Genomic DNA, 20,014 nt, shown 5'->3' with positions numbered 1-20,014 from the left:
GTCATTAAAAGAGGAAGAAGGCAAAATAAGCCAGATCAGCATACCGCTCATAATTAAAATGAAAAGGGAAGCAAGCAAGTAGGTGATCATGAAAGACTTTAACAACCAGGCAGGAGTTACGAACAATGCAGCGTAACTAGCCAAGTTTGCTGGGAGAGGCAGCTATAGTGGCAGCAACACTGTTAATGATGGTTCTGTAGATGTGGAGGAAGGGTAAGGCCAACAGTCAGAGTTACGGCTGTACACGTTCCATCCCTTCTCGTCTGTGAAGGCACAAGACAAACCCAAATCAACATGCATATTTAGGGTTCATGGGAAAAAAAGTAGATTATAGTTGATAGAGAAAATATTAGACATTACGAAAGCCAGGTCCTTATTTTAAACAGCTGTGTGGGGAACCTGATTTTGGTGAGTGGGACATGCTCTACTGACTGAACTGTGCAGATCTGAACAGAAATTTGAAAGTGGAGGAATAATGCATTTAGGCAGAATTTCAGTGCATTTAGCTGAACCTGTTATGGCTGCGAACAGCTTCATGTCTTCACCCTGCTGGGAGCTTTATTCCATTACATGCAGCAGGGCCCTGCAGCTATGACCACACTTTTACAGGGAGGAAACTACTAGCATTGCTAACAACTGGGTTTGGCCCAGCATGAAGTGGTGAAAAGATACAGAGCCCTTCCAGCCACAGGGTGTTATAATTCAAAGCCAGATCCAGATTACCATAATAAGCTGTAATGATTGTTTGCTCTTGGTGTGGGATTTAGGGTTGTTAATCTCAAATGCCTGAACAGCACTCCTCACCACTAGCAACTGTCTTGCTTGTGAGCACACCTACAGTATTATACAAACATGGTAAGAAAGGATTCTGGTACACAAAAGAGTCTAGATAACTTTAGTGGTTATGCCTGTTAAATGCTATTTCCAATAGTTTCCCTCCAAAAGGCTCCTTTGATTTGTAACTTAATACAATTACTATGGTTAAGATGTGACCATAATACTACGGTCTCCAATTAACACATGTTGTTCCTGGTTGCTACAAGACAGCCTGCATTTGAGGAACCCAAGGTACACTGCTATCAGGCACTCTCTCTTTGACTGTGTCTACACGTGCCCCAAACTTCGAAATGGCCATGCAAATGACCATTTCGAAGTTTACTAATGAAGCGCTGAAATGCATATTCAGCGCTTCATTAGCATGCGGGCAGCAGCAGCGCTTCGAAATTGACGCGCCTTGCCGCCGCGCGGTGCGTCCAGACGGGGCTCCTTTTCGAAAGGGCCCCGCCTACTTCGAAGTCCCCTTATTCCCATGAGCTCATGGGAATAAGGGGACTTCGAAGTAGGTGGCGTCCTTTCGAAAAGGAGCCCCGTCTGGATGCGCCGCGCGGCAGCAAGGCGCATCAATTTCGAAGCGCCACTGCCGCCCGCATGCTAATGAAGCGCTGAATATGCATTTCAGCGCTTCATTAGTAAACTTCGAAATGGCCATTTGCATGGCCATTTCGAAGTTTGGGGCACGTGTAGACGTAGCCTTTGTGAGCAGGATGCTCTCACCGGCCTCATTTGGAAAACAGAGAACCATTTATATCTGCAAAATGCCTAAAGCCTGAGTAGACCACAGCCCCCCAACTCTTCCAACTTGTAGCACTGGGAACCTGTGCTGAGATATACCAAAGAAATAGCATGGTAAGAACTAGCACGGGAGCGGCATCTGGTCAGTAGACAGACAGGACTAGTGCTGTCAGTACAGTGAGTTTTGTCAAAACTGAATTCTGATTTCAAATCAAAAAAATGTCATTACAGGCTTCTTTGAGGGAGTAGCAGCTCCTACATTCTGCCATCCTGCCACGCACTCGTGACATAACCCCGCTTTTCTGTGCATCCTACCTTCAGATACGGCCTGGGTCATTCAAGTGTGAAGAAGCCATTTAAAGAATTCTGTTGCTGTCCTCATGCCACCAAAACGTAGCTCTCGCCATTACTCAAGTTGAAGATTCCCAACCCTCCCTCCATCATGATGCATAACCACCACAACATTGTCATTAAACTGCTGCTGCCAAAATCAATGGCTGAAGAAACAGATTCATGCCAGTCTTTCAAAATCCTCTGACTGAAGTCAGACCTCAGACTTGTCCCTATCTTCTGATGGCAGAGGGTTCTTTGGAAGATTTAGCAGCTCCTCAATCTTCTCGAGATCTCTCTCCATGCTTCCTTCCTGAATGTTATTGACAATTTCTTCCAAGCCACCCTCATGAAGCCTAGCATTCCTAAAAGGGGGGAGAGAAGACAAAGTAATGTCAGTTTGTGTACTCTTGCTCTAGCCTATGATTAACAACACTGTAGTCTACTGATCTCCTCCAGCTCCTTGATAAAAAGTCAGCAACCTGCAAGCCCAAATCTTTAGATTCTTGACTAGTCTTGTCACTATTTGTAAGCTTTAATGAATCTCACAAACAGTGGCATTGACAAGAACTAGTTTTATCACTTTGAATACACTCCTTTCCTAGGCTCCCAGACAAATAAATGCTTGAGTAGAAAATGAACAGAAGTGTTATTTACTTTATAGTAACTAGTATCGGAGGGGTAGCCGTGTTAGTCTGGATCTGTAACAGCAACGAAGGGTCCTGTGGCACCTTATAGACTAACAGAAAAGTTTTGAGCATGAGCTTTCGTGAGCACAGACTCACTTCATCAGATGCACAGATCAGTGAGTCTGTGCTCACGAAAGCTCATGCTCAAAACTTTTCTGTTAGTCTATAAGGTGCCACAGGGCCCTTCGTTGCGTTTATCGTCACTGTTATTCTTCAAGATGTTCTGCACATCTGGCTCTCACATAAGGTGTACATTGTGCCCCAGCCTATGAGCTGGGAACACTTTCTTTCACTACTAGGGTCATGCATGCACCCTGCTTGCCCTCAATCCCTCATCCTCCCCAAAAGTAGATAAAAGGCAGAGTGACCCCAACCATCACTAAGTTCCTTCACCGAATAGAAGCCTTATCCATAAGATTCTGAGTTGCAGGAAACAGGATGGGTCATGGGATCTGCATATACAGAATATCTCAGCTCAGTTTCTTATACGGTAAGTAACCATTTATCTTCTTCCTTTGATTTGCTGCACATGTTGATCCCACTTGCGTTGACAAGCCAGCAGTCATCTTTCTAGATGGTGAGCAGCAGGAGTTAGCTGAAAATAGGTTGCAAAACTCCTCCCCCAAAGGTGTATCTTGAAGAAGTGACCAATGGACAATGTTTTGTAAATGTATGAGCTGAAGATAAAGGAAGAGCGCTACATACTTCCGGTGTTGGAAGTTGACTTGAGCATGCTATCAATGCAACGTGGTGGGTTGGAGAGAGTTCTGATGTTTGACAGAAGGCCCTTATTAATACCATCAGCAGTTCTAATACAAAGTCTCTGTGATAAGATAGTCGTCCCTCTTGGTTTGTTACTATAAGCAATAACAGATCTTGAAGTGTTATGAAAAGAGTTAGTTTTTTGTAGGTAATGTAAAAGCCATATTTTCAAATCTAAAGGATATAATTTAGACTCAGCAGGGGAAGAATGAGGTTTTGGAGAAGAATGGTAAGTGAATGAATTGATAAACATGGAAATCTAATAGCACTTTTAGAATACAAGATGGATGTGGTCTCAATTACTCTATCCAAGTGAAAACCTGTGTATGAAGGATTTATCATTAGGACTTACAATCTGCTTATTCTGCCAACTGATGTCTTACTGAATGCAACTCAATCTGCTTATTCTAACAAAGAGAAGATGAAAGGCTTACTTGAAAACAGTCTATAAGTACCTACATGGCAAACAAGTATTTAATAATGGGCTCTTCAATCTACCTGAGACAGGTATGACACAGTCCAACAGCTGACAGTTGAAGCTACAGATTGAAACTCTGAAATCCAGCACTCTCTCACCCAGCAACATCTGGGGTCCAAGAGGACCACAGATCTTCCAGGACCAGAGAGACCTGGGGCTGGGTAGAAAAAGGGCCAGCTAGCCCAGCATCAGGAGCCTGGGGAAGGGCAGCCACAGCTGGGCGGGTGGCAAGCAGGGGCCAGCAGTAGCCAGGGATCCTCGGCCCAGGAGCAGCAGTGAGAGATCAGGGCTGGGAGTGCAAGCTCATCAGTGGGGCTGGGTGAAAAGCCCCGGCCCAGGGAAGCTGCAGCTGGGGCTGGGTAGGAAGCTGTAGTCCAGGGGAAGATGTGACTTGAGGCATGGCTGCAGCCAGGAGCTGGCGTCTGGGGGAATGTCAGGAAGCTGTGGGCAACAGCAGGAAAGAGAGCCCAGGAACAGGGGCTAGAAGCCGGCAGGGGGCAAGAATTGACCTCCCCTGGTCTAGCAAAATCCCTGGTCCAGGACCACTCAGGTCCCCAGGGTGCCAGACCACAGAGGTTGAACCTGCAGACAAATTCAGTTTAAAATAAGGTGTAAATTTTTAATGGTGAGAATAATTAAAAATTGGAACAATTTACCCAGGGTTCTGATGGAGTCTCCATCATGGATCATTTTTAAATCAAGACAGAATGTTTATCAAAAAGCTCTGACAAATGAGGTTATAAACGTACTGAAGTCATATAGCCTACCAGCGGTCAGCAACCTTTCCAAGGCACAGTGCCAAAATTTGACCTCTATATAGGATCCAAGTGCTGGTGATAATTTTTTGAAGTCACTGAGTTCTACTTACAACAGCTTCATTAATACATACACTAATATGCAGAGTGTTACCGTTTAGGTGGTGTTTGGCAGCATCAGCTGGTCTTTTGCTAATCCACGGGCTCTGAGCAAACTGCATATGGGAGGAGGGGCAGGGCTGAGTACATGTTCTGATGAAAACTGGCTTACGTCCCACTCTGGGCACCCGTGCTGGGCGTGGCTGAGCCCTGTCCTAGACATCTGAGGCACATTTCTTGTTTGACGGTTAAGAGTAAGTGGAGAATCAGATTCATTATCTGAAATCTGTTGAAACAGAGGAATGCAGTTCTCCAATGAACTCAGTAGACTAGAAAAAGTCAATTCTGATTCTGTCCAGGTTGATCCTCTGATCCTCAGAGGTGAAAATAAGTGAATATGTTTCTTTACTGCCACTATGACCAGTGCTTCTGACTTGCCTCTCACAAACCATCATTTACACTACGGAAGGGTAAATGCACAACCTTGTTTGCACAGAAGTGCTGCTACTGCTGAGAAGCACTTTGAAAACATCCTTACGGCTACTGAAATTTTGAGAGAGAGAACTCTGAATTAGTAATGGCTCTTTGGAACCATAAAGGCAGCAGTATTCCATTATGTTTTCTGATGGACTGAATAAGGGAATTTCCAAAACTTGGCAAACTAAAAGGTGCCACTACTTCACCTAGCCAGCAGGGACTGGCAACTTATAGCATCTGTTTTAAAAATGGTATGCTGGCTGACTTTCGAGTAACATTCTACATGCCACTCAATCAGCAGAGCCCTGCAAATCCACAGATGATTCTGGCAGACGGAGAAGCAGATGCCAATTTTACATCCTTGCAGGGCTCCACCAATCAGAGACACATTCTGGGATGAATGTTAGTTTATTTTCCCCTCTGTTTCTCTTCATGCCACATACAAGTGAAGCCCATTTAGCCAAATTTCAACTCACCAAAAACCCTGAATATCCAAATAAGTGGGGTCTCTGCTATGCTCATTTGGGTAACCCTGGCAGATTAGTCCAACATCCTTCACCAGTGCATCAAATCTGATGCCTCTGTGCCTGACTTAACTGGTTATAAAAGATGATATTGGAACTAACTTCTTCTAATACCTTAATCTCTTTCTAAATTGCTTGGAATGACTTGGTAGGAGTTTTAACAGCTAAAGAATGAAGGGTGAATTTGTTTTAATCAGAGGTGTGCATAAACCAAATGATATGAGCATGGATCGCAAGGCTTTTAATGCATGCAGGGATTCAGTCTGAGTACCCCTCCCAACCCCAATCTGCAAATTGCATACATGGACTCAGTAAAGGCCAAACACTCCTTATAATACATTACAATCGGCTGCTTACTTTCCCAGTCACATCAGAAGGGAAGATTTTTGGAGAGTTTTGAGGGAGACAAGATATAAATTCACACTAACTTATAATGTACTACAAAATTTGCCAATTGACTGGAATGAGGTTCACTGGACCCTAAAGAGCGCAATTTGAGGCTAGGAACAACAGATCAGTTTTCACACTGGTTTCTGAAACAGAGAATCAAATAGTGAGGAACTGGGGCTGGAAAAGGAGATGGACCATCCATCCAATGCTCTCTTTTAGAAATCAGTTTGCCACAGGAAGAAATTGGAACTCTTGAACTACAGTCACCTCTGGCCAGCAATACAGATTCACTGGTTTAGACAGTGCCATACTGTTTCTTACCAGTCTGCTAACTTCCGCTCATAAAGCAATCTTCTCTCACGCATTCTTTTCTCTTGTATGGTCTCGCCAGCAAGCTTCTGCATTGCCATCAAGAACCCTCCTGCAGGGACGCTAAGAGGTGGAGGAGGAAGTTACAGTCAAACCACTAGAAGACACTAATAGCAATAGTTTACTGGCAATAACGAAGGAGCATGCGGGGGCCAACCATGGGGTCAGTGATCTATAACCTCCCCCAAGAATCTGAGCCTCCTGTTCACTAAGCTGTGACAACCACCGCATGAAGCTCGACTCCCCATGGAGCTATTCAGGAAACCTAACACCCCCGCTAACAATTTTCTGCTATCTTTGCAAATACTCATTAAGCTCCTTATCACAGGAGGTAGGTCAGTATTATTAAAATTTTACAGCAGGGAAAACAGGCCCAGAGAGGCTAAGTGGATTGCCCCACAGCATGCAGGCAGTCAGTGGTGAAGCTGAGAAGGCAATCCAAGAGCCCATGCTCCTAGTCCTGCTCTCAACACTATATAACACAGCTCCTCAAGCTAATACTTTATCCTCTTTACTTCTGGCTTATTGTTCCAAGAACCCAACCTGGGGATAAGGGGCAGAAGGAGAAAGGATCGTATAACTATCATTACTTTTCTGTTTTAATAGTAAGCACTTAAGGAGCAGGCACTCATTCACTTTAAGGAGAGATGGAAATCTCCACGTAACCTACCATCACTGGAAGAGCAATGCAGTGCGGAATAAGGAAAAACTAGATGGGGATTTTTGAAGATAGAAACCATCATGATCCATGGGGGTTTGCAGAAAACCCAGCTGGGTGCTGAGGATATAGGAAATCTGCTGTAGCCCCTCCTATGGTTTGCCTTGGGAGGCCACTATTATCCAACATGTCCCAGCTCATAAAGGTAATTCTGACCCCGGTTATCGATTCATTACGGATGAAGCTTACCCGAATGCTGCTCCAAAGACACAGCCAGCTACCGTTCTGCCCAGGCCCAAGTGCATTCTGAAAAGGCCTCCTGTAACGGCTAGAACACATAAGCCACAGATATGAGGTAGGCCCCCAAGGAGCCTTGCATGGAACAAAGACTGAAGGAACTGCTCTGCCATTTCCACCCCCTGCCCCCAGAATGCCAAAAGACAGTCTTGAGAGAGCAGAAGCCACAAATACTGAGCCAGCAGTAGCTCAGCCAATCTGAGGGGTGAGTCTGAACCCTATGTTCACCATTTTCAGGGGAATGTCACAATGAAGAGACTCAGACCTGACTCAGAAAGGCAGGGTAGGTCTACACAGCATAGTTATTTTGAAATAACTAACTTAGCATCTACACGACGCAACCGCTATTTTGGAATAAATTTGAAATAGTGGTTGACTTATTTCGAAATTGGTAAACCTCATTTCAAGAGGAACAGCGCTTATGTCAAGTTAAGCCACAGTGCATCCGTTGGCTGCGTTTCAAAATAGGCTCTGTGTGTTTAGACCATGTATTTCAAAATAGCTAAGTGCTATTTCAAAAAGCCCCTCTGTGTGTAGCAGTGTTATTTTGAAATAGCTAGTTCAGTATACCTAGTCCAGAATAGCTTATTTTGGAATAAGGCTTCTGTGTGGACATACTCGCAATTTCAACAGTCATATTTCGGTCCCTGCTCCCGTATTTCCAATTCAGATTGAAAGGGAAGACTGGGGTGGCAACCCAGAAGGCCTTTTTTAGCTTCTGTACCTCCTCTGGCACTAACCATAGGACTACATTTCCTGCTGTTCCAAATGATTCCCAAAGAGCCATAAGAACTAAATGTTTGGGAAGGACCACCAGCCCACCCATTTTATGGAAGCGGAAGCACTCTCTGGTGGAGCACAGTAGTTGCTCAACAGCAAAGTAATACTGCTAACCATTTAAAGCAAGTAAGGAAAAATATATCCAATGGGAATTACAATATATGCCAGTGTAAAGATATACAGCAAGACACCCTGGTTTGTATCTAGAACAAATTTAAAACTGACCTTTTCCATGGAAATATTTGTAAGCAGTTGCATTAGACTGTTGATGGGTTTCTAAAGCTCACTCCTCATGTTTTGAGAATAAGACAGTATACACTATTCCACTGTATGGACATGACCCAAGCCAAACATGAACTAAGCACCGAAACTCCCCATAGCTTAGGAAAACTTTATCACCCTAGTAGTGGCAATGGGAAACAAGCACGCTGTGGTTAAATAATTAGCAAAGGTTATAAAGCGAGTCAGTGATGGAGCGCAGGAATCTGACTCCCACTCACTCAAATCAAAGATACAGTGTCCCTTCACTCAGACTGAACAGATAATAAAAGTAGTCTCACCTCCAGCTGCAGCAAAGTGACTGAAGGCCATTTTATTGCGGTACACGGACAGACCAGTGCTCACTGTGCTGCAAGGGTGGGGAACAAGACAAGAGTCAAAAGGCAAAGATGACCGAAGAGTGCACCAACAATACAAATACAGCAATATGGAACCCGAATTAGATGGGGTTTCATTAAAGAATGGGAAGCTAACAAGTTAGCCCACACCATCCTTCCTGCAGCTGATCTGTTTGTAACACACACAGTTGCCACTAATATATTGATTGCAATCACCTTATCTCATGCTGTCATTTGGCAGGATATGGGGAAACAGAAGAACACCATGGTTTAGTGTATTATATAATATGGTTTAGTATATAATTTTTAAAACCAACATTTCCAAGCATAAGCTTAAAAATCATGTGAAACCTGCAATTAGGTTAGATGCCAAAAGGAACCCGCCAATCATGACAGAGCACCCTGAACAGTTTGTGGGAGACACAAGTGAGGTTAGTCAACTCTTAGTGTAGCCTAGGTCTCTAGTTACTGGGTGAAGAGTAAATCATCAACTGCGTGTTACTGGTTTTAGAGGGATTTTTGGTAATTGCTGGTTATGCTTAAAATCAGTGGGAAAGAAGAATGCAGTAGAAATTCTGGACTTGGATATTAGGAAGGTATTTGATAATCTCAAAAACTTATTCCCAGAATGACTATACAATGGTAAAACAGACTGAAAACTGGCTATAGAATGATAAAACATGGGGGTAATGAAAAAGAGCAATGTCTCAGACTGTAGGAAAACCGTAAGAATGTGTATGAGGTCCAATACCATTTAATTTAATTAAACTTCCAGAATACAGTAAGGTCTCAGAGTACGCAAGCCCAGAGTACACGACCCTGCTCTTACACGTCTGAACTGCAATTCCGACAGTAAACCCTGGAAATGGACTATTTCCAGTTCCGCTTAACTCACTCCCCACTGGCCCTGGCTCAAGCCTCCCTCCCCACCACGGCTCTGGTTCAACGCCCACACCAGCTCTGCTCACCACTGGTGCATAGCTCCTGGTCACCCCTCTCCCCCATCTCTGGCTCTAGCTCACTACCCTTCAGGCATGACTCCAGCTCAACCTCCCCAGTCCCAGTTCAACCCCCCTGCCAGCTCAGCCCCCGCCCGGCTCACCACCCCTCACACGTAGCTCCAGTTCAACCCTGCCCCCCCCGCCCTGGTTTAAACCCCCTGCATGCGGCCCTGATTCAACACACCACCCCCACAGCTCTGGTTCAACACCACTGCCCCGGTTCAACACCCCCATGGCCTGGCTCACCACCCCTTCCCCCCCCGGAGCCCTAACCCACCCCAGCCTTGGCTCCCCTGCTTGCCTCCCACGGCCCCAACCCACCGCCAGGCTTCACTCTCCCCATCTGCCCCCCCTACCCCAGGATTTACCTTTCTGCTGGGGAAAAAGCTGGACATTCACTTACACAAAACCTGGGTTACACAAGGGTGCGTGGAGCGGAACCCTCGCGTAACTCCAGGGTCTACTGTACACCATAAACTGTACTTCAGGTACACCAGAAAATTATACTAATCTGTTAAAACCTGCAAACACCAGCAAGGTGGCTCTTTTAACCTTTCCCGTAAAAACGGTTCCATTTTGTACAAGCAAATTAAAGATTCACTGGACTGAAAATTAACTTTATAGGCCAGTGATGAGGTCACTCGGGAGAGGAAGAGAATCAAGTTCAAGTTTCTGCTCCAATGTACGTAACATCCTGAAACGTTCAATGGAACAACGTCAACAGGAGAGACTTAGAAACACGTTCAAACCTAAAGTGAAACCAACCCCTCTGTTTTCAGCTTCCATGCTCAGTAAAATGTCAAAAGAAAACCAAGAGTATAAACGGTGAAAAGCAAATTAGGTATTTTAAGAGGGGGGGGGGGGGGTTTGAGTCTGATTGTCAGCTTGGTAGTGCCCCTTTAACACGTCCAGCTGCTGTTCTTGCCCAAACAGATCTCTGTAGGTTCTTATCCTAATGTTCCTTCACAAAAATGGGTATGAAAAAACTTACTTGAATATTGCCACAAAAGTAGCAATTCTCCAGCTCCAGCGCCAGCCATAACGGATGAATCCTCTGATTGCTGCACGATGTGCTGATTGCTAAGGGTAGAATGAGACATTGTTACAGGTTTTAAATTCACTGTTGTTCCTTTGCACACAGATTTATGGTTCTTTCAGATGCTGGTATCTGAGACACTGGCTTTTCCATTAAAACTACCCATCTTGATATTACTTAACTGATGTAATTGATCCATTAGTCCCACATTAAAAGGATATAGCCCTCCTTTATCTCAACCATTCAACGGAAAAACTAAGAATCAATTTAAACATTTGCATCCAATTTGGTATTACGAGCCCTAGTGATGAGGCAGCCATCCTTTCAGGAAAGTAATGTCTTATAATAGTGGCAGCACAGAAGCCTAATGGGAAAGAAACCTGAAACTAGTTTCTAACTGATTTTGTGTATGGATTAATAGTCATTAAATACCTAAACATTAACCATTTGGCCTAAATATTAATAAGGACCTTCAAGCACTGTAGTTTAGGCCTGACATTAAAGCTTTGTATATAAACAGGTTAAAAGAAAAATCTCATGAAATTTTATAACATTCCAGCTGGGATTGCTTAAATTCAATACCCTCTTCTGCAGTGCTTGCAATCCAAATGCTGTAGCACTGAGGCAAATGAATGACATTTTGAAATCAGAGAGAAAAACGGGCTTCTGGGGGTAGGGGGAATTTCTTTTTTGGAAAGCTGAGCAAACCTGCCAAAACTAAATAAATACTATAAATAATTAAAACTATGTTTAAAGTAATTTCTATTTCAATATCCAAATTGCTAACATAGGCAAGATTTAAAAAATCTGAATCCTTTAAAAGACACGATCCAATTAAAAAAAATATTTTTTGTAGCTAGACGTAGTGACAGAATACAATCACAATTTGTCAAGTGTTAAAACAAAAGAATGTTGACAATCAAAGAGAAAGATACTAATCTGACAGATTTATGACACAGAGTAGGAAAGAACCTAGCTGCCATCAGAAAACAACTGAAGTTACAGACTTGATAGTTGCATAAGGTAAATTCTATTATTTCAAAAAGTGGCTAATTTAACAGCTTAAATATAACTAAGTACATAAGCATGTCAAATATGAGCATAACTCAGTATTTCATTCAGCACACAAGTACCACAGATGGTTACAAATGATATACCTATAAATATAAATCAAAGAGTCTGGTATTCTTCAAACGCTATCATAATAACTGTGCATGAAAATTATGTATGTAACTAGACTCACATTTTGAACATGTAACTGTATTAAAAATACCTAGCCTGGAAAATCTGACTGCTCATGGGAATTGAATTCTCTGTTGTACATTACCTCTCTAGTCTGGCACCCTCAAGACCTGACCAATGCCAAACAAGAGAATTTGCCAGACCAGAGGAGGGCAATATTGTCTAGCAGCATTACCAACACTTTCACTGCTCACTGTGCTCTCAGAAAACAGTTAGGGTTAAATAAATTACAGCTAAATAGCAGCACAGAACACTGAGAGCCAGGACTGGTGGCCATAAACAAACTTCATGGGACCACAGGAAACTTGACCACACCCATTATAAAAGCATATCTGGCAAACTAAAATCATGCTGGGCTATGAAGGTTGCCAGACAAGCGTGCCAGCTTAGAGAGGTTCAATCTACAGCTGTTTTAATGACAAGTATTGTCCAATGCTATAAATGTATGACAGCACCCAATGATGCAGCAGACCAATTTGTTAAATTTTCAACCTCAAGCAATGCCAATCTAAACGTTCATATTCTAAAAATACTCTTCTTTCAAATTTTAATGTTTTGATCTGGCACAGAAGTCCAACCTGTCTCCTGAAAAAGTTGGCCTGATTAGCAGCCAGCATCTAGGTGGTTTGGAAGGCCATCTTTAAGCCCCATGTTGCCCCCTCACTTGCTCAATATTTGCTTTTGCTTTTTCCCACCACACAGAGGATGACTTCCTTTTACAAATTACCATATGACACACCTAGCTTCTGAGTGCAAGCAAAAGAAACACTAACCTTATGTGGAGTGAAAACCTTATTAGTTTGGTACACTTTATTCTCTGGCAATGGCCAATCCCCAAGGGGAACACATGTGGACTTGGCTTTTTTGAAGAGTTTTTGCCGTGATTCAGTTGGGAGGCAGTAGTTTAGGGATGCTGCTAGCCCCAGAGAGGGGGCTCAGATCTAACTCTTGCTTAAAGCACGTCTCAACTGCCCCACTTTAAAATTCACTAATCTTTGCTGTGAGTTCTGTACATAACTCTCTGTTGACCCAACCACTGGGTTAGAGATGATGGATGCAGTTCATGACAGGATCTTTTACACAGAAAACTGGCTGTACAAGAAAGGAGCAGTTCTGTGTGACTTTTGGTCCATACCACAGCATCCAGGCGGTTGTGAAAAACCTCTCCTTGGCTCCGCTCAATATACTGTGTTTTCGCATGATAAAAAGCTGGCAAACCTCCATACATCCAGCCAATGACAGCTCCTGAAAATGTAGCTTTGATAATGTTCAAAGTTTCTTCCGGGTACCGCTGTTGTTCACTAGTACAAAGAAACAATGTTATGTAGAGATTTAGCATTAGGGAGTACTGATAAGATAACAAGAATCATTTCCACGAAAACATATCACAAATGGGATCATAACTTCAGACATTGCTCTTCAAATTATTGCATTTACAGATTAAACTCATAATCCCTCATCAACATTAAGCAAACAGGTAACACATTCTTTTGTCATCTTTCTTGGGCAAGACTGGACAGCTGGGGAGAATGGGGCACTGAGTATCATCTTTCTTCCATTCATAGGTTCTATTGTAGCCCAGACCAGTAGTGCACAAAAATCCACTGCATCTAATGTACATTTAGAGGTATAAATTAAATGCATTGGTGGGTCTCAGTGTACATAGGAAAAGAAACATACTACAATCATCACTTAAAGGCAGTCTCAGCAGAAAGGCAAAGAACTGAATGAACCCTGGTGACTGTGTTCTCAGACTCCTAGAAGTGACCCCTTGAAGGCAAAGGTTACACATTTTGGTGGGACTGAGTGGAATTAATTTATATTAGTAATTTTTCAGTTGCGGGGAAGCAAAAAACATCTGGCACGTAAAAAAAATTACTCCGCAGTATTCTTGCACGTCCAACTGAAAAACAACAGAGATTTTGCTTAAAGTCAAGAAAGCCCCAAATCTTATCGTTGAGCAGAGACTGAGATCGGAAAGATTTAACCAAAAAAGAAAATGCTGTTACATCATGTGAATCTGAAAACATATTGTCATCTCTGTAACCATTTTGTTGCCTTTTCTCTGGTGGTCACCTCTATTACATTCAAAATGGGAAGTGATTGTTTAGGAAGGAGTACTGTGGAAAGAGATCTAGTAGTCATAGTGGACCACAAGCTAAATATGAGTCAACAGTACAACACTGTTACAAAAAAAAAAAAAGCCAGCGATGTATTAAGAGAAGTGTTGTTAGCAAGACATGAGAAGTAATTATTCTGCTCTGTACCTTGCCAAGTAGGCTTAAACTGGAATACTGTGTCCAGTTCTGGGCGCCAAATTTCAGGAATGATATGAACAAATTAGAGAACAGAGAAAAACAACAAAAATGATTAAACAACTAGAAAACATGGCCTATGAAGGATGACTGAAAGACCTGGGTTTTGGTCTAGAAAAGAGAAGACAGAGGGAACATGATAAGAACATTCAAGTACCTCAAAGGTTGTAGCAAGGAAGAGGGAGAAATATTATTCTCCTTAACCTCTGAAGACAGCAATGGGCTTCAATTGCAGCAAGGGTAGTGTAGTTTGGACATTAGGAAAAGCTTTCTGTCAACGTGAATGAGCACAGGAATAAATTTCCTAAGGAGTTGTAGACTCTCCACTTTTGGAGATTTTTAAGGGTATGTTGGGGGGGTCTAGATGGTGCTTGGTCCTGCCAGGAATGCAAGGAACTGGACTTGATGACTGTTTGAGGTTCTTTCCAGTTCTAGAATTCTATGATTCCTTCAACAGAGCATTAATTCATTACACTCTGAGTAATCTTTTGAGAGAGCTGAGAGATCTGTAGCATAAAAATATAATCATATTATCACGACAAATGAAAGTCTCAGTTCTGTAAACTGTTCCACGTGCACAGATCTCTGCACTTGCACAGAGCTGCATTGAAATTAACAAAATTTGAGAGTCTTGCCTACACAGACCTCTTTGCAGGACAAACAAAAAGGCAACACAAAATATAACAAAGGCAGTGCTGCCAGTTATCATGGTTTTATTGAGAGTCTTGTGATACTGGTTGTTCTCCTTAAATCCCCAGCTTCTAGAGTCAAGTGATCACAGGACAATCTCAGCTTTTCTTTTCAAAAGGTATGTTTCTTGCCCTCCTGGTTGTGGACAAAAGGTCAAAACTATTACTCAAATACTCCCCAAAAGCTCTAAATCCAGACAGCAAATGAAAGTACCCAACATTTTTATTAAAATCTACTGGCTTTTAAATCCAACTCATGATTTTGCCATGCTTGGGGTTGGCATTGCCATGCCAGGATTTCTTAAAGAGGAACATGGTAAATAGTAGCAAGTTGCTAATTTCCTGCCTGATGGGAACAGAACTATTTTCCCTTATAACTGTATTACGTAATGTATTAGGTATGAACTTTTTTGTGTAGAGGTCAGTCTGGGTGCACAGTCACTTGACTACGAATGATTCACCAAAGGGGGGTTCCACCAGGAAACAGTGTTAATGGCTGTACAGGAAGAGTGCTGGGATGGGAAGGCCACATAACCACAGTAACCAGTGTGTGCGCGTGTGAGACAGACAGATCAATAACCCTTAGCTTGCCTGTGTGCATATGCATGTGCAGACAAACATAGCAGAGTATGCATGTGACACAGTCTCTCATCAAAGGCTCTTAAGAGGGAACATCCTCTCATGGACTGATAACTGGTTAAAAATAGGAAACGGGATAGGAATAAATGGTCCATTTTAAGAATGAAGAAAGATAAATAGTGGTATCCTACATGGGTCCATACTGGGACCAATCCTAGTCAACCTACTGATAAATAATCTGGAGAAAAGAGTAAACAGTGAGGTGGCAAAATCTGCAGGTGATACAAAACTGCTTAAGATAGTTAAGTGCAAAGCAAACTGTGAAGATCTTCAAAAGGATCTCACAAAACTAGGTGACTGGGCACAAAATGCCAGATGAATTTTAATGTTGATAAATGCAAAGTATTGCAGATTGAAAAACATAATCCCAACCATACGTATAAAATGATGGAGACTGAATTAGCTGTGACCACTTGAAAGAGATTTGCGGGTAGTTCTCTGAAAGTATCAACTCAATGTGTGACAGCAGTCAAAAAAAGCAAACAAATTAAGAAAGGGCTAGAGAGCAAGACAGAGACTATTTTATTGCCTCTGTATAAATCCATGGTGTCATGAATGAGTGCAAAGACAGGGTTAATCTTCCTGAGGTAACCTGAGTCCCAGGTGAGCAAATGGGAATGAAGTAATTCTGTTTAAATTGAGAACAGTTGCAGTTTCCGGGGCTTTAACTCTGCAGGGAGACAGCAGGGAGAAAGACCCAGAGGGGGGAGGGCTCCCAGGCAATTGGAATAAAATCAAAAATATTCTGACCATTGCAAAATCAGCCATAGCAGTGTAAATACCAGGGAAATGTATAGTTAAATGCAATCAGGTTATGTTTTATTTTAAAATTGGTTGGATTCTCTGTTCTGTAGTCGCTTTTAGTGCTGTTGTTTGACTTGATGTTTTCCCCTGTAATTTTTAAGTCAAATCCCAGGGAAATATCTTTCTGTGTGTGCAACCTATGATTTACTTTTCTCTCATTTTGTGAATAAATTACTCTTTTTTTAGCAAATGATTTGATTTCTGTGTCTTGAGAAGGAACTGTGTATACGCATGCCTTAGACTGAAAGGTCATCAACTGAATCGCAGGTTTTCTTGTGTCTAAGCTCTCTCCTGAGGGAGGTTCAAAAGCTTGGGATATGCCACAGGAAGAAGTCCCAAGTGTCCTCCTTGGTTAGGGGGCCTCTTCCCACTTGGGTAGTGGCAGCAAACTACTCCCCACGGTCAGGGCATCTGTGACCCGGGGAAGTTTTATGGTAAAGCCTGTTTACAGGCAAGGTCTCTTGAAATCTCTGTGGGGCCCCACTTTCCGCACTCGAAGTCTGGAGTGGGGAAGGAGCCTCTGACGCGGTGATGGAGATGGGATCATTTTGAACCAGGAACACAGACCTCAAGATTTTAAAAGGAGAGTTTTTCTTTCCTCTTTGTTTTGCTGTTTGGGAGCTTTGAAATTTTCTTCTGTGCTGCCTCAGGGGGAAAAGGCACACAGAGATTTCAGCTGCAAGCCAGAAAGCCCATACCAAACTGTTTTATGGTTTTCAGGTTTTTTTGTTTGTTTTTTTGTTTTGTTGTTTTTGTTTGTTTGTTTTTCCTAGCTTTTGGATCAACTGGATAGCTAGGGTGGAATAGGGCAGGAAGCAGCCCAGTGCAAGAACTGGGGATAAGTACAATAGTTTGGGAGCAACTCCAGACGTGAGCCAAGTGGACCAACCTGAGGTAGTGGGAGGGGGTAAATCTAGGATTGAAGGCCGACAGCTCTCCAAGGAAGAAATGACGTTTTTCACTCAGATGGAGGGGAAGCATATGAAACGTGCTCAAATGGAAGCAGAGATGAAACATGCAGAAGTGGAACTCAAAGGCTGTGGCCACACTTGGCCAAAACTTCGAAATGGCCACTTCGAAGATTACTAATGAGGCACTGAATTGAATATGCGGCGCCTCATTAGCATTGAACACGTCTGGCTGTGGCACTTCGAAAGCACAGCTTTCGAAAGCGCGTGGCTCCGTGTGGCTACATGGGGGTCCTTTTCAAAAGGACCCTGCTCCTTTTGAAATCCCCTTATTGCTCTCAGAGGAATGTTCAATTCAGCGCCTCATTAGTAATCTTCGAAATGGCCATTTGCGTGGCCATTTCGAAGTTTTGGCCAAGTGTGGCCACAGCCAAAGTGACTACAGAGCAGAGATTGCAATCAATTTTAAAATAAAACATAAAGTGATTGTGTCCAACTATACATTTCCCTGGTACTTACATTTCTATGGCTGATTTTGTGATGATCAGAATATTTTTGATTTTATTCCAATTGCCTGGGAGCCCTCTCCCCTCTGGGTCTTTCTCCCTGCTGTCTCCCTGCAGAGTTAAAGCCCCGGAAACTGCAACTGTTCTCAATTTAAACAGAATTATTTCATTCCCATTTGCTCACCTGGGATTCAGGTTACCTCAGGAAGATTAACCCCTTCACTGAACTCATTCATGACACACAGTAAGCCCACATTTTGAATATTACAAGCAAATGCGGTCACCTAACCTTAAAAATGTTATCTTGGCATTGGAAAAAATTCAGAAAAGAGCAACAAAATAATCAGGAGTATGGAATGGTTGCCATATGAGGAATGATTAATAAGAGTGGCTCTTTTCCTTTTGGAAAAAAGATGACTAAGGGCGGATGTGACAGAGAGTCTATAAAATCATGATTGGTGTGGAAAAAATAGAAGTTGTTTATTTGCTACCATAATACAAGAACTAGGAGGTCTCCAAATGAAATTAATAGGCAGCAGGTTTAAAACAAACAAAAGGAAGTATTTCTTCACACACCACACAGTCAACCTGTGGAACTCTTTGCCAGGACGTTGTGAAGACCAAGATTTTAACAAGGTTCAAAAAATAATTAGATAAAATCCATGGAGGAGAGTTCTATCAATTGCTATTAGCCAGGATGGGCAGATTCTGTCCCTAGCCTCTGTCAGAAACTGGGAAGGGGAAACAGGGAATGGATCACTTGATGATTTCCTGTTCTGTTCATTCCCTCTGGGGCATCTGCTATCAGCCACTATCAGCAGACAGAATACTGGCCTAGGTGGACCGATAGTCTGACCCAGTATGGCTGTTCTTATGTTGGGGGTAAGTAGAGGGAACAACAGATAGATGAATATAACAGATGAGATGAGAGTGCATGTGTGTGTCAAGGGGAGAAACAGGCAGTAACAGTAATGTGTGTGGTGGGGAGAGAGATAAGGATGGATAGACAGGAGAGGGATATATATGAACAGACAGACGTGGTGAGGAATGAACGGAAACTAGGGCTCCGTGTAAGAGCATGTGGGTGGATACAGATGGATAGCAAGGTGGATGGGAGGGCTGCTTGGAGGGACTGGATGGAAGAATGAACCGATAACCACAGCACAGCATGTTCGGGTGGGGAGGAGTAGGACAGACAAATTCTGACAGCGAGGTGCAGCGGAGGGGGCGCACAAGCGCAGCCGGTGCATGGACAGCTAGGCAGAGGCAGAATGGGGTGAAAAAAGGGAGGGGCTGGCCAGGTAAATGCAGCACAGCAGGTGGGGGGAGGGAGACACCCCAGTGCGCGGGGCAGGGGGGAGGGGACAGACACCCCAGCGCGTGGAGCGGAGGGACAAGCACACAGACAGCCCGGCGCGCGGGTCGGAGGCAAGGGGACAGGCAGACACCGCAGGCCGCGGGGGGAAGGGGACAGACACACGGCCACCCCGGGGCTGGCGCGGGCGCTACTCACTCGCGCTGCCAGAGCTCCCGCAGCCGCTCCCAGCCCGTGTCCGGGGGCTCCGCGGTGCCGATGTACCGGGGCGCTGGGCCCAGCTGCGGGCCGCCCCCGGGGCCCTCCATGCGCCGGCAGGGGAAGAGCGCGGCCCGACCTCGGACGCCTGGGTCCCCCCGGCCCCGCCTTCCCGGAGGCGCTGAGAGCCGGCAAGAGCGGCCCCGCTCCGGCCCCGCGGCGCCCCCTGGCGCCCGGGAGGCTCAGCCACAGCCCGGCCGGGCAGCCCCACGATTGTGCGGCCCCGGGCGGGAGCCGGGTTGGGAGCCCGCCCGGGCAATGGTGTTGGCGGGATGTGCAATGGCTCCGCAGCGCCCGCGCTATGTCCCAGGGATGCAAAGTGGGGGGCGGGACCCCCGGGGCGCCCGTTCTGGCGGGGGCGCAGCATGATCGGCAGCTGGCTCTCAGGCCCGTCCGTCTCACTCACAGTGCTTAAGCCGGTACTGTGTTACCTCTGTGCAGTCCCAGTCCTACCCAGTCATCAAGTTTGACAGCCCAGGGACTTGCTGCCTTGCAGCTGCCGAA

General features: G+C 44.2%; 1 protein-coding gene across 2 annotated transcripts; it reads right to left on the bottom strand.

Annotated features, from left to right (window-relative positions):
• Nucleotides 1–26: 26 nt before the first annotated feature.
• On the bottom strand, nucleotides 27–19,607 carry TIMMDC1 (translocase of inner mitochondrial membrane domain containing 1). Of its 2 annotated transcripts, XR_012646051.1 has the most exons (8): nucleotides 19,451–19,607; nucleotides 13,212–13,377; nucleotides 10,790–10,878; nucleotides 8,741–8,808; nucleotides 7,353–7,431; nucleotides 6,398–6,508; nucleotides 1,888–2,267; nucleotides 27–263 (listed from the first exon to the last, which is right to left on the bottom strand). XR_012646051.1 is itself a non-coding variant. In XM_074997956.1 (7 exons), the coding sequence occupies exons 1-7, from the start codon at nucleotides 19,558–19,560 to the stop codon at nucleotides 2,117–2,119; spliced, it is 774 nt and encodes a 257-aa protein (XP_074854057.1). In that variant the 5' UTR covers nucleotides 19,561–19,607; the 3' UTR covers nucleotides 1,463–2,116. The 2 variants fall into 2 exon arrangements, 1 of the variants encoding a protein (XP_074854057.1); XM_074997956.1 differs by lacking the exon at nucleotides 27–263 and having other exon boundaries at nucleotides 1,463–2,267.
• Nucleotides 19,608–20,014: the final 407 nt, after the last annotated feature.

This window comes from Carettochelys insculpta, chromosome 1, assembly GCF_033958435.1.
Source record: "Carettochelys insculpta isolate YL-2023 chromosome 1, ASM3395843v1, whole genome shotgun sequence".
Lineage (NCBI taxonomy): Eukaryota > Metazoa > Chordata > Testudines > Carettochelyidae > Carettochelys > Carettochelys insculpta.
The sequence above is the reverse complement of the archived record's forward strand: the minus strand, read 5'-3'. Positions and strand labels throughout refer to the sequence as shown.